At 37.8% G+C, this 15072-nt stretch overlaps 1 protein-coding gene across 3 annotated transcripts in view; it reads left to right on the forward strand.

Annotated features, from left to right (window-relative positions):
- The window catches only part of LOC130078008 (protein Hook homolog 2-like), a 59591-nt gene extending 47287 nt beyond the window's left edge, over window positions 1–12304 (forward strand). For all 3 annotated transcript variants that reach the window (XM_056243459.1, XM_056243458.1, XM_056243460.1), the window contains 12 exons: window positions 1675–1876; window positions 4797–4907; window positions 5002–5083; window positions 5305–5371; window positions 6280–6417; window positions 6704–6791; window positions 7879–7913; window positions 7998–8080; window positions 8916–9019; window positions 9120–9227; window positions 9358–9429; window positions 11189–12304. In XM_056243459.1, coding sequence (XP_056099434.1) covers window positions 1675–1876; window positions 4797–4907; window positions 5002–5083; window positions 5305–5371; window positions 6280–6417; window positions 6704–6791; window positions 7879–7913; window positions 7998–8080; window positions 8916–9019; window positions 9120–9227; window positions 9358–9429; window positions 11189–11314 — 1216 coding nt within the window. In that variant the 3' untranslated portion in view covers window positions 11315–12304. The remainder of the gene's footprint in view (window positions 1–1674; window positions 1877–4796; window positions 4908–5001; window positions 5084–5304; window positions 5372–6279; window positions 6418–6703; window positions 6792–7878; window positions 7914–7997; window positions 8081–8915; window positions 9020–9119; window positions 9228–9357; window positions 9430–11188) is intronic.
- Window positions 12305–15072: the final 2768 nt, after the last annotated feature.

The raw sequence follows: 15072 nt of genomic DNA on the forward strand, positions 1-15072 counted from the left end.
TTTAAAAGCTTTCCAAATTAAAACCATCTAATTAGCGTACGTATTTTTATTTATTTATTATTCTATCTTTGTGGATTTGCTAGTTCACGTGACATTTCGCGTCACTCGCGAGTCGCGGCAGCATAACTGTCTCCTGCACGCGAGAGGAGAGAAGGAGAAGAAAGGTCGTAAATGTCAGTTCAGTTGTAAGTTCATTCTTTATGTGCGTATGGTGTGCGATGTGTATTGTCTATTATGATATTGTAATCATTGTTTTAACAATGTACGAGGCACTGCGAGCTGACATCGCATTTGTCTCTCGTGCTTTCACTGCGTGATGTGTGCAGTGTAACTGTTATGTCCCCAAGTTAGTTTTTGTCTTATATTTATATCATATTATGTTCTTATATTAGAATATCACATCAGCAAGAGTGCCGTTTTCCCGTGCACAATTCCAATTGTGATATTTATGTTATACAACAGTTAAATTAACAATAAGTTAACATTGAGTTACTTTTTAGACACAATATTGTCAATATTGTTTGTTTTCCCTTTATTTCGCCGACTATAATTTCAAAATGAAACCGTAGTGAGTCTCAATGCAACCGACAGCGATTATTTCTTGACTGAAATCCGTGTTTTGAACGAATCACTTGCTTCTTTCCCGAATGAATCAGCCGTTTGAACGAATCGGTTGAATGAATGACTCCCTCAACTCACTTATTAAGACAGTGATTTGCCGCTGCGGTTTCATATTTAAAGTACCCTTTAAATAAAATGTTAAAATTAGAAATCATTTCATATTTAAATATTGAATATTGATTTAAAAAATATATATCTCATAGCTTTATTTATGCAGTTGTAAATGGAGTGTAAATATATTAATGCCACTTCTGATGCCGCTTCTGTCACCTCTGCACTGCAAAGATGGATTTTGATTGAATGATTTAATTTGACTGTAACAGTGGTACTGTATGATTATTATATAATTAAGTATTATTGTATAATTACTGTATAATTTAATTTGAATGATAGTATTTGACATTAAAGGTGATGCATAACTCTAAATAAGTTTAGAAAAAATGTCCATATATAGGTGAAAATGCCCCTGAAAAAATCAATTTAAGGTGGCAAATATTGCCCCTTAATTAAAATATTAATTTATGTCACTGCTGTGAACTGACCACTGCATAGAATATGAAAAATATGAATATCTTCGTGAGTCAGCTGTCAACAACAGACCTAAACCAGCCATGGCACCAGCACAAAAACACAATCAGTAAAATATCATCTAATTATTATCAACAAAACGTTGAAAATATCAAGATATATTTTTGTCAATACTGCACAGCCCTAATGTACGGTATTAATTTTGATTTCTTCAGGTCTTAAAAAGGTCTTAAAAAGCCTTGACTTTTGACTTTCAAAAGTGTGCAGGAACCCTGTAATTAGTAGTAAGCCCAAAACGCTGTCTATTCCAGTCTATTGCCTCAAAATAGCAACTCGCCATCAATGCGCCTGAACACACCTTGTTTTCAGACCAGCTGATGCCCATGGGCGCAAATGCATTTGCTATTTAAACAACGTGGCGCAGGACGTGAAAATGATAACTGCGTCGGGCTGAAACTAGCGCCTGACACTGCATTGCCGAGTGATTCTTCCTTCAGTCGTTGATGGCTCGTGTTTGTGCTTCAGGCACTCGTCTGACCGCGTGAGCCGCCTGGAGGCAATGGTGGACACGTACAAGCGCAAGCTGGAGGATCTGGGGGATCTGCGGCGGCAGGTGCGCCTGCTGGAGGAGAGGAACCACGTGTACATGCAGCGCACCTGCGAGCTGGAGGAGGAGCAGCGCAGGGCCAACACCATCCGCTCGCAGCTCGACTCCTACAAGAGACAGGTGAGCATATTGATGATGATTATGATTATTATTTTAGTAATCGAGTATTCAACCGATTATTCCATCGAATATATAGTCCTATCCCTAACCTTAACTTATCCCTAAAATCAGAGGGGAAATGATAGGTTAATAGAAGCACCTAACCCTGCTTGTAAGCCTTAACTTGACAGAAACTGTAAACTTGACACCCTAAGGTCTCATGGACTTAACGGACGCGCGCGTAAAATGTAATTTTTAAATTACAACTGCAACTATGCGAAGTAAATAAATGCTATGAAAGTGTGGAAAACAAACATACATAAACTGTGGTAGTACCATAGAAAAGAGATTGTATCAGATGTTAAATATTTAAATATATACCATGGTACTGAATGATACATATTCATACACCATTGTGTATTATTCCATCGATTAATCGAGTACTTGGATAAAAAATTGTGGTAATAAAAAAAGCACCAAGTGAACAACAGCCTTTGAAAAAGTGCAACATAAGACTAACGTCAAAACTAACTTAAGCTGGACAATAACTTTATTCTAGAGTTGCTGTAAAGCAGGGTATCCGCGGGTCCTTAAAAAGTCTTAAAAAGTCTTAAATTAGATTTTAAAAATGTATGGCCTTAAAAAGTCTTATTTTGACTTATGAAAGGTCTTAAATTTTCAATGGCAATTTGAGTTAGACATATCTAAATGTTTTCCAAATTAAAACTATCTAATTAGCGTACTTTTTTATTTACTATTCGTTCTTTGTGGATTTGCTCGTTCACGTGACATTTCGCGTCACATTCGCGCCAGCATTACGTCTGTCTCCTGCACGCGAAACAGCAGGAGAGGAGAAGAAAGCTGGTTAATTTCAGTTCAATTGTAAGTTCATTCTTTATGTGCGTAGTGGTGTGCGATGTGTATTGTCTATTATGATATTGTAATCATTGTTTTACTTTAACGTTAACTATGTACGAGGGCGCACTGCGAGCTGACATCGCATTTGTCTCTCATGCTTGCTTTCACTGCGTGATGTGTCAGTGCAGTTATAGGTATGTTCCCTAATAGACGTATAAAGTTTTGTATTTTATATATCATATGTTGTTATCATACAATATTACATCAGCAAGAGGGCTGTTTTCCCGTGCACAATAGCAAATATGATATTTATTTTATATACCAGTTAAATTAACATTGTTACATTTTATAAACAATATAGTCAATATTGTTTGTTTTCCCTTTATTTCGCTGACGAGAATTTCAAAATGAAACCGTAGCAGAGTCTCAATGCAAAAGACAGCGATGATTTCTTGACTGAAATCCGCGTTTTGAACGAATCATTTTAACGATTCAATGAACAATCACTTGCAGTTCCTGAATGAATCAGCCGTTTGAACAAATCGTTTGAATGAATGACTCCCTGAGACAGTGACTTGCCGCCACCTACTGGCGGGTTTAGTTTCACATTAAGTACCCTGTAATTAAAATGTTACAATTAGAAATCAGTTCATATTTAAATATTGAATTAAGAATTGAAAGAATTGAATATATCATAGCTTTATTTATGCAATTGTAAATGGAGTATAAATATATTAATGCCAGTTCTGATGCTGCTTCTGTGTCTCCTCTGCACTGCAAAGATGGATTTTGATTTAATGATTTAATATAACTGGTAACAGTGGTATTGTGTTATTATTCTAATATAATTTAATTTGAATGTTAGAATTTGACATAAAAGGTGATGCATACCTCTAAGTAAAAAAAAAGAAAAAAAGTCCATATATGGGTGAAAATGCCCCTGGAACTCAATTTAAGGTGGCAAATATTGCCCTTTAATAAAAAAAATTTAATTCCTTTCACTGCTGTGAACTGACCACTGCATAGAATATGAAAAATATGAATATCTTCGTGAGTCAGCTGTCAACAACAGGCCTAAACCAGCCATGGTACCAGTACACAAACACAATCAGTAAAATATCATCTAATTATCATCAACAAAACTTTTTTCAGTTTTTTTTCAATATTGCGCACCCCTAATGTAAGGTATTAATTTTGATTTCTTCAGGTCTTAAAAAGGTCTTAAAAAACCTTAAATTTGACTTTAAAAAGTGTGCAGATACCCTGTAAAGCCAAAACAATCTGTTACTGTAATTTCCTATTATCACTGTAAAGCTGCTTTGAAACAATCTATATTGTTAAAGCGCTATATAAATGAAGGTGACTTAAAATGACTTAAAATACAAATATATAATAACAATCAATAATAATTAGTTCAAATAAATTATCAATGTAAGTAATCAAATGGGTTTTGCTGAACAACACTGTTAAAATAAACCATGTAAAATAAATGATATAAATAATATAATCATAACTTATGTATATAACGTATTATAATGAATGCCTACAGAGGGCGCCAACGGCCTGGTGATGTTTTTTGTTGCACTACGCCGGCATGATCAAATCCTTGTTTAATTTTGGCCAAACAACATTTAATTCAAATGACTACTTAGTCTTTAATATTTGGTCACTTCTGTACGATAGAAATGCAACATCCGCTGTAATTTCTTGAACAAGAACATGTGCGCAACTGCGCATCAAAACATGCAAACTCAGGGCAAGGGTTTAAAACCTTTATTTGGAAACCACGATGAACAACAATTAGCATTTAGAAACATATTTATGTATTCTCCTGTGTTGGCGTAGATTTACAAATGAGTTGCGTTACAAATCTTGTGAAATGGTGCACACTGCGTTCCCAGATGAACGTAATAAGCAACACAAACTCGGTTACTCGACACGGGTTGCAATCGAGCATTTTTTTTTAATCGAGTACTCGACTTTAATCGAGGAATGGTGACAGCCCTGGACACGGGCTGATGTGTACTAGAGTTCAGGAAACAGCTGGACAGATGAAGGAATGACGAGTGTTTCCTTTCGTCAGGCTCACGAGATGAGCGCCAAACACTCGGCCGAGGCCATGAAAGCAGAGAGGTGGCAGTTTGAGTACAAGAACCTCAACGACAAATATGAGACCCTTCTGAAAGAGAGAGAGGTACAGAACTGACCGCTCGCATCTGATGAGATTCACTCTGTGTGATTATGAAAATGACTCTTACAGTAGCGCTGTGTGTGTGTGTGTGATGTAGAAGCTGATATCTGAGCGAGACACGCTGAGAGACACGACTGACGAGCTGAGATGTGCTCAAGTGCAGCAGCAGTGTTTAACAGGTCACACTCACACACATCACACACTTTCAGACACACACACACACACACACACACACACACTTACTCTTACACACACACTCTCTCTCTCTCTTACACACATTCACTCACACACACACACACACCATCATAACCTGATAGCATGTACCAGCAAAGCCCCGCCCCCTCTCTCACTCTGTCATCCAATCAGCTCTGTCCCTGACTGTGTGTGTGTGTGTGTGTAGATTCTCTGAGTGGAGATTCAGGAGCGTTTGGCAGCCTGGCATCAGAAATCATGCCAACAGAGTTCAGGTGAGCGCTAGCCACTGTTAACACATCAGAAACAGTGTTGTGCTAACTTTAAAATAAAACTTGTTATTTACTAATCATTTTTGCAAGAAATGTCATATAATTTTTTTTAATTCTAAATATTTAAATAGAAAATTTTATATTAATAATTTATATTTTAAATATATAAAACATTATTTACCTATATGTTCCCAGTTATTGTAATATCATTAAGGTACTATTGTAGTTTATTATAATTTATTTTTATATTTTCATTTTCAATTTAGTTTGTTTCAAGTCTCTGTAGTTTTTATGAATTTATTTCAGTTTTAGTTATGCTACATCAAATAAAACTAAAGGACAATGAGAAATGTTGCTTTGGCAACTAAAAATAGTTATTTTAAAAATAAAGTAAGTGTTTTTTTATACATTTCATTTAAAGTTTACTTTTAACCAATTTATTTTATTGTTGTAGTTGATTAAATAACTAATAACTGTTGAATTTGCAAAAATATTTAGTTAAATACTATGATTTTAATAATTATACTATATAAATATGAGGGTTTTCACACTTAATTATTTATATATATATATGTGTGTGTATATATATAAAATATAAAAAAATAAAATTGAAAGGAATTTTCAGTTTCTTTTTCCAGCTAAATGAAAACTTTCATCGGTTTCATCACTAATATTTAGTCTAAAATGTTCCTTTTGGGATCCAGATTTTGTACCAAACAAATACCACTGATTTATGAATTACATCATTTTTATAAACTAAGTTTTCACCTGACTGAACATGTTCAATCACTCTCTGTAGGAGCAGTTTGAACATGACAGATATGTTTCATTAAATTCTAAATCCAACGGGCAGCTTGTTGGCTGATTGTTTCCTTATCCTGCATATGAAGGTGTGTGTCTGTGTGTGTCAGGGATACGGTTGTGCGTCTGCAGCAGGAGAATAAGATGCTGTGTGTTCAGGAGGAGTCGTACAGACACCGACTGGAGGAGCTGCAGACTCAGCTGGAGGAGTCACAGCGCTGCCAGAACACACTGGAGACTCACAACAGGTGTGTGTGTGTGTGTGTGAGAGAGAGATCAGGATCGAGCATGCTAGTCTTTATGAGCAAGTCATCATTAAACCATACACTTAAAAACGCTGATTGTTTATGAATTAAACAAGGTGTCGAAATGAATTTAACATCACATGAGCCACTCAAGGCGATTTTTTTCACAAATATGTGACTTGCGACGTGCGATATGTTGATTATCGCGACAGGCATGATTTTTAAGAATTAATCTGAACTTTTGAGTGGTAGTGTACATCATCATTTGGTGTGTGTCTGTGTGTGTCAGGTTGAGTCAGCAGCAGATCTCAGAGCTGGTTTCTCAGATCGAGGAGCTGCAGAGAGCTTTACAGGAGCAGGACAGCAAAACTGAGGACGTCAGTCACACACACACACACACACACACACACACACACACACACACACACACACACACACACACACACTCACACACACAGAGACCATACCTGACTGAACTCATTGAAGCCAATCATTCCTCACATCATGATTGTGTTCAAGCTAAAATTACTCAACTGAAGTTGAGTTCAAATCCACACACACAACGCTGCTGCTGTCTGATGGACGATCCGCCTCCTGTCAAATCCCAATGAAAGTCCTCCATTGTTTCCTATCAAACACTCAGTTTCCTTCAGAAACATCTCATCACGGATGTTAAAGGGGTCATCGGATGCCCATTTTCCACAAGTTGGTAGGATTCTTTAGGGTCTTCGTGTTTTTTGTTTAAAATTCCTCAATGGTTGTGTAAAACAACACCCTTTTACCTCCTCAAGAACAGCTCTCGGTGCACAATCCGTTTCGGTGCATGTCTCTTTAAATGATGATGAGCAACTGCTCACGGGACAGTCCGTCAGCGGTCGTGGGCGGAGCATTAGCACTACGACATCATATTGCTCAAATCTAAACTGCTTGATTATTGAGTGTTTAGGCTTTTTGAGGATTAAAAAAAAGGAGTGATTGGATTTTTTCATCGTATGGTGGTTGTATGTCCACACACTGCAGACACATCTATATGCAAACACCATCAAGGGGTCATTTTGCATCCAACGACCCCTTTAAATGTGCGGTGAACGGAGGATTCGGGGGCGTATCTCCTCAGACAGCACTGACTGAGTGATCTCCATCTGCTTGTGATTTATGTAATGATCACCTGATCCCGATGCAAATCCACAGTGTTTCTCGTAAAAAAATCTCACTGTCTCTGTTTGCTTGATTCATGTGTGGAATCTGTAACTTGTTTTGTTTGCGGTGCTGAAATTAACGCCTGCTCGTCTGTTTTTATCCGCCCACTTCTCCTAATCGACCAATCATCCGCCGCCTCAGGTCATCGTAAGTACTGCCCGTCTGCTCTCTGATTGGACACTGATTGTTACTGTTGTAAACGTGCTGTGATGGACACACACTATCATCTGGCGCTGTCTCACGTGTTTGTTTCTTTCCCGACAGTCGTCGCTGTTAAAGAAGAAGCTGGAGGAGCATCTGTGAGTAAGCATAGATAATGTCTCTTATCTTTGCTCATCAAATGTGTGTTTTAATGTGTGTGTGTGTGTGTGTGTTTTCTGCAGAGAGAAGCTCCACGAGGCTCACACTGACCTGCAGAAGAAGCGAGAGGTCATCGATGATCTAGAGCCGCCTGCGGACAGTAACAGTGAGTGAACACAAAGGTCAAAGGTCATTCTGATTATCAGCTCTCAGATGCTCTCGTACACGACACGACTGATATACAGTCAAACCAACATTTATTCAGACACCTTCAACATTTCTCACATTATCACAGTTTATGAACTATAGTTTAGAAAATGGTAATTGAATATGACAAGAAGGTGTTGTCCGTCCTTCTGTTAGACGGAACACAGATGAATTATGTTGAATATCTGTCAGCTGATAAATTTAACTACACAATTACATAATACCAGTTTAGCTCAACCAGTGACCAAGCAATGCTTCATTCTGTTCAGTCTGTGTGTAAAAACAGCATTAGCAATAAATAAAACACACTTAAACACTATCAGGTCAAAGTGTCGGAATAATATTTGGTCCCAAATGTGTATACATTTTACTGGTAGTCACTGTAGGAAGAATTTCTGGGTATAATATGTGACAGTTTACTTTATTTTCCTCTCCTCACTCACATAAATGAACTATAGTGTCCTGCACACACTAGTAAACAAATATATAAATTATATCTGGTATCGGAATAATTTTTGGTTTGATTGTATATGTATTTCGCTCTAAGAATATGTCAAATGCAGTCCAGGGACTTCTGGGAATGCTTTTGATTTGAAGCAGTTCATTGATTCATTTGAACAGATCAGTTCATTCAGATGATTCGTTCGGGAGAGTCCGGACAGACTGGAGTGTGTTTGAATCGTTTGCATCAGTTCATTAAAATGTGACGACGAGCAGTGGTTTTAATCGGGAAGGAGTGTTTTTGAGGACCGTTCTTATGGAAACGTGTGTGTGTGTGTGTGTGTGTGTGTCAGTGGCGAAGAAGGTCGATGAGCTGCAGGAGATCCTGAAGAAGAAGGATGAAGACATGAGACGAATGGAGGAGAGATACAAGAGATACGTGGACAAAGCTCGCACGGTCAGTTCACCTCATCTTTACTCAGGATGCTTATATATATATATATATACACACACACACAAACTCATAACAATTTACATGTTGTGTGTGTGTGTTTCAGGTGATTAAGACTCTAGATCCAAAGAAAAAGAGTAACACGGTTCCTGTTGAAGTTCAGGCCCTGAAGAACCAGCTGACAGAGAAAGACAGGAGGATACAACATATGGAGGTCACACACTCTCACTCACTTATACACACACACAGACACTAACACTCATACACTCTCTCTCACACTATTGGTCTGTTTTACTATGGTAATGATTGTCTTGTTCTGTGTGTGTGTGTGTGTGTGTTTTCAGCATGATTTTGAGAAGAGTCGCTCCAGACACGACCAGGAGGAGAAGCTCATCATCTCGGCCTGGTACAACATGGTAAGAATATTCCAGATCAGTCACAACAGCTCGTGTCCAGTCGTGTTTTACTACTATTTAAATACTAGTATAGCTTTTATTGATATATTTGGTTACACTTAACATTACATTACAATACTACATTTGTATATGGGACCTTATTGTTAAGTGTTACCAAAATATTCATTAACTAACATTATTAACTAACACTGAGCAATATATTTCTTACAGTATTTATTCATCTTTAACATGAACATTGCTCATTGTTAGTTCTAATTAACATTTAATAAGAAATGCTTTAGAATTTTTCAATGTAGTACTTATGTTGAAAACCTTGTTGTAAAGAGTTACCAGTATTTACCAGGCTTTAATTTGTATATTTTCAGTTTAATTTTTTTGTAATTTTGTTGTGTACTTTTTTCATCTTTCCAGTCTATTAAGGTCTAGTTTAGTTTTAGTTTTAGATTAGTTTCAGTTTTTGTTAACTATAACAAAGTGGGAATTCCGCGAAACAAAGTCGGAATTGCTTTTCTATTCCGTGGTGGAAACTAACGTCCATAGGGCAAGTTGAAATAATTAGTCTAACTCAACAGCACTTCACTATGGAAGCTTGTTTCCACCACTGAATAAAATAAATAAATAATAATTGCGACTTTTTATCTTACAATTGCGAGTTATGAAGTCAGATTTGTGAGAAATAGTCGCAATTGCGAGAGAAAAAAAGACAGAATTGACTTTCTCACAATTCTGACTTTTTTTTTCTCACAATTGCGAGTTTTCATCTCGCAATTCTGACTTCATAACATAATTGCGAGTTTATATTTCGAGACTGACATCTTTTCTCAGAACTGTGAGATAAAAACTCGCAATTGCGAGTTATGAGGCCAAAAAGAAAAAAAGACTGACTTTTTTCCCCTCAGAATAGTTTATATCTCACATTTCTGACCTTACAACACGCAATTCTGACTTTATATCTCGCAATTCTGACTTTATATCTCGCAATTCTGACTTTATATCACGCAATTCTGACTTTATATCTCGCAATTCTGACTTTATATCTCGCAATTCTGACTTTATATCTCGCAATTCTGACTTTATATCTCGCAATTCTGACTTTATATCTCGCAATTCTGACTTTATATCTCGCAATTCTGACTTTATAACACGCAATTCTGACTTTATAACACGCAATTCTGACTTTATAACCTGCAATTCTGACTTTATAACCTGCAGTTCTGACTTTATATCTCGCAATTGCGACTTTATATCAATCAATTCTGACTTTATATCTCGCAATTCTGACTTTATATCACGCAATTCTGACTTTATATCTTGCAATTCTGACTTTATATCACGCAATTCTGACTTTATATCACGCAATTCTGACTTTATATCACGCAATTCTGACTTTATATCACGCAATTCTGACTTTATATCTTGCAATTCTGACTTTTTTATCACGCAATTACGACTTTATATCACGCAGTTCTGACTTTATATCACGCAATTGCGACTTTATATCACGCAATTCTGACTTTATATCTCGCAATTCTGACTTTATATCACGCAATTCTGACTTTATATCTCGCAATTGGGAGAAAAAGTCAGAATTGTGAGCTAAAAAGTCGCAATTACCTTTTTTATTTTTCATTCTGTGGGGGAAACAAGCTTCCAAACTTCACAGATATGCTGCATGTTGTGCATTTAATATTCGACTGGAGCTCTACAATCCCGCTGTTCCTGTCATTAACCGGCCGCTCTCCGTCTCTGTGATCCTCAGGGAATGGCTCTTCACCAGAAGGTTGCCGGGGAGCGATCCGGCTCAGGTTCGGCTCAGTCCTTCCTGGCCCAGCAGAGACAGTCGACACACGCGCGCAGAGGCCTGGCCCGTCTGCAGCCCAGATGAACACACACACACACACACACACACACACACACGACAGTTGCCTAATCCTGACTTCTCTTTCAGCACTTTGTGATCGTCCTGCTGAGAACGTAGATTATGATTATTTTATCATCTTTTAGATCAAGTTTTGTTTATTTTTAGCTGACCCAAGCGTCAGTATGTAGTTGTGTCTTATTTTAGTGTTAGTTGGGCTGGAGGAACGAACGGGGTTTATTGAAGTAGATCAAAGTTTTGATTTTTTTTAATGATGTTTTGAGGGTTTTATTAATGTTGTACGGTAGCTTTCTGTGTTCATCAGGGTAACAGTGCATGTGTGAATGCACTTAAAACACACTCAGTGCCTTCAATCATCCATCCTCTGACAGCTGTCAATCATCTGTGTGACAACTCATCACAAACCAAACTCAATGCTGGATGCCTTGAATGCATTGAACAAATGAAGTGCTTTTTATATGAATAATTCTCATTTAATCATAGTTTGATTATGTGTCTGATTAAATGTGAATGTGGAGCTGGAAACGACACTAATCTGAGATGAACTGCTGGAGGATTTTCTACCCGCACATGTTGTCATTTGCATGTGAAAACTGTTGCTGCTTTGCCATTTTTATAATGGTTGTTTTTTAACTTCACCAAAGTCTGCTGCTGAAGGACGGATCCTGTAGCTTCTATTTATTGATCTTCACTACTGTATGTTCAGAAACACTACTGATCTCACCCTTATCAGTCCAAACACAGGTTTGCTCCTCACTTCAGAGGTACGGTCTCCAGATGTGTGTGTGTTCTGCAGTTTTCCACTGTTTTTTTTTTTTGTTGCTCTGAATGTTCAGTCACAGAGATGATGTTCTGTTTGTGTTTTATCACAGTGTTTTCATTGTTCGGTCATGTTGTCGGTGTTGGACTGATGGGGTCGGTACATAAATAAATCACTTTAATCTCACTGTCCTTCTCTTTGCACTACAATAAACGAGATCATTGGTACAAACATAATCCGTTTTTGTGTGAGTTCATTGTTAAAGGGATACTCTACCGTATTTTCATATTAAACTATATTATTCCCTTAACTAAGACTAGTTGATGATCGTCTCAGTGCGTGCATTCAATCGCTCTGGCGCGCGAGACACTTTGATAGAGGGCCACTAAGAAACGGTAACAGAAAAATAATACAAAAGTATATAGCCTATGTATCTATCTTGAGTATTACTAGAAAGCTATACAGGCAAGAGAGTTTATCAGGGTTGGAGCTAAACTTTGCAGGACAGTATAGGCCCTCCAGGACTGAGTTTTCCCATCCCTGACTTAAATATTCACTTAATTATCTCATTGCAACGCTGTGTCAATAGCCGCGTTTCCATTACAGATTTGCGCAAAACTTTTGCGATTTTTTCTAAATATCTATTGCGAAATGACGGCGTTTCCATTAACCGATAGTGCGACTTTGGGCGTTTGTAGGTTTATAGCACATGTGAATAGACGTGCAGCCACCGCACTAGACATTATTATTATAAATGGAAGGAGACGTGGTGTGTTATCCAAGCATTAATGGTAGCCTAAGGAAAGATCCTAATACTGTGAACGGCACATGAGGTGTTTCTGTGTGTTTCTCCCTCATTTCTGCTCCAAGGTCTTGATTGTGGCATTTCTTTGAGGTTTAGAATCTAGTATTCCTGCAATTCTTTTTTCTTTTATGAATTTAATTAAGAACTTTGTCTCGTATTCTGTCCAAACGGTCCGTGTACTTTTGCGTCCATTTATTTTTCCTTTTTTAACCCATAGCCTAATTGAAAAACGAAAAATGAACGGTTGTTGTATTTTTAAAGCGCAAAGTTGAACAACAAATTTTGAATTTGAACTGTAGCCTACTACACACCAATGCTGCGCAAAAAAAAAATATAGACGAATTTTCAGATTTTTGTTTATGACTTTTTTTGCCCCTTTATTAAACATTTAAAATATTCACAAATTAATATGAAAAAAATTGATTTTACTGGTTTTCTAAGGCCAAATTAGAACCCGATGATATTTTTCCTGCAGTGCTGAATAAGAAGAGCCATGTCTCTGGAACCATAGCCTACAGAGAGGTGATTTATAGGTGATTATAGGCTAATGATAATAAATGTGTCTGAAAAAATAACGAGGCATTTTAATTGTTTATTAATAAACTAGTGTTAGTGGCGACTGCAAACATATTTTTATCTCCACTGTAAAGCGGATGCGCCTTTAGAGAGAAATGCACCTTTCATATGGATTACATAATCAGAAGGTATTTGCTTTCGATTGGAATTTGTTCGTTTAAAAGTGGGCATTTCAAGCTTTAGCCTACATAGGCTATATTTTGTTTCAGTTCATTTCTGAGACGTGTTCCAGTTCACGGAGATCATGAAAGCGCGCCTGATTGTTTTCTTTTATTTTGCAAAAGAAGAACGTTTTCTTGTTATTGTGAGTTTACACAAATAAAAGTAGTTGCGGATTATGTATTATTATTTTCTGTATGACCATACATGATAGAGTATTTTAATTTGTTTCCACTGTTGACAGGAAAATGCAAGTGTTCGCCCGCGCCTCCGTCATGCAGTGCGCGCTCCACTCTCCACACAAACCCTTGGATATGCGTCAAAATCTTGTGTTTATTTGTGATAATCTTAGCCCTGTATTATTATTGTCTAACCTGTATTATGAATGACATTTGACGAATTGCTTTGTTCCTTTTTTGGATAAAAGCGTCTTCTAAATATGTAGCCTAATAAATGTATAGGCTATAATAATAATAATTATTATTATTTGCGTTTATAACTAAAATGACTTCACTTAAAGGTGCTCTACGTAACTTTTAGCGGCCTCTAGTGGTGATGTTTCAGATTGCAACCAAATTTTACAAGAGCGCTCGAACTCATAGACAATACCGTCTATTACGCAAATATCTCGGCGAATACTTGACGGATTCGGCGAGCACCGAGCTCGTTGGGACCATCTAGTCGAGCTGAAAAGAACCATATAAGTTCCATAGTTTTTGGTGGTGTTTTCGCGGAGATATTAGCAGAAAACCATCGGGCGCGCTGCAAAATTGCGGACGCCGGTGACGTCACGATCTCAGAAGAAAATCGCTCGTATCTCTGGAACGCAAAGACCCAGAGAGCTCAAATTCGGAGGAGGAGGTCCCAGGGGAACCCTTGCCCGAACGCTAGAGTGGCGGGCCTCGGGGATGCCCCCTACCGGATCGCCGTTCGCTGGGACCCCCGATTTCGAACGGCTATAACTCGGGGAGCCGGGCGAGTTGGACCTCGGGGGTGGGCTCGTTCGAAAGGCCCCGTCCAGCACTACGAACGATTAGAGTCTTGGGAATATTGATCAAAGATTGACTGAGATATAAGCCGAAAAACGTGCGCCTTTAACCGGACGTAACTCCCTGACCGTCTACAATAGACTGTAAGGAGAGAGGCTCGGGAGCGCGCATGCACGTCACATCCGTTGGATTTCGCGGTAAATCCGACCCGGAGACTTCACATAGAAATAGGAATACTGGCCTTCAGAGGTTATAGCAAAACTCGACAAGTGGATCATTTTAATGTGTGATTACAACCCCTTCACACACAGGCAATAAAAAAAGGATTCATTTTAGTAGAAAAGTTGGTAACACTTTAGATTACAGCCCGGAAAGTACTGCGTAATTAAAGCGATTTTACAGCTTAACTTTTGGTAATTATAGTGTACCTATAACGTACTTACAAAGTATAAGGGAACAATATTTTAGGTTTGGG

The sequence above is a fragment of the Rhinichthys klamathensis genome, unplaced genomic scaffold (genome assembly GCF_029890125.1).
Source record: "Rhinichthys klamathensis goyatoka isolate OS25496 unplaced genomic scaffold, OSU_Roscu_1.1 h1tg000799l_1, whole genome shotgun sequence".
In the NCBI taxonomy this organism is placed as follows: domain Eukaryota; kingdom Metazoa; phylum Chordata; class Actinopteri; order Cypriniformes; family Leuciscidae; genus Rhinichthys; species Rhinichthys klamathensis.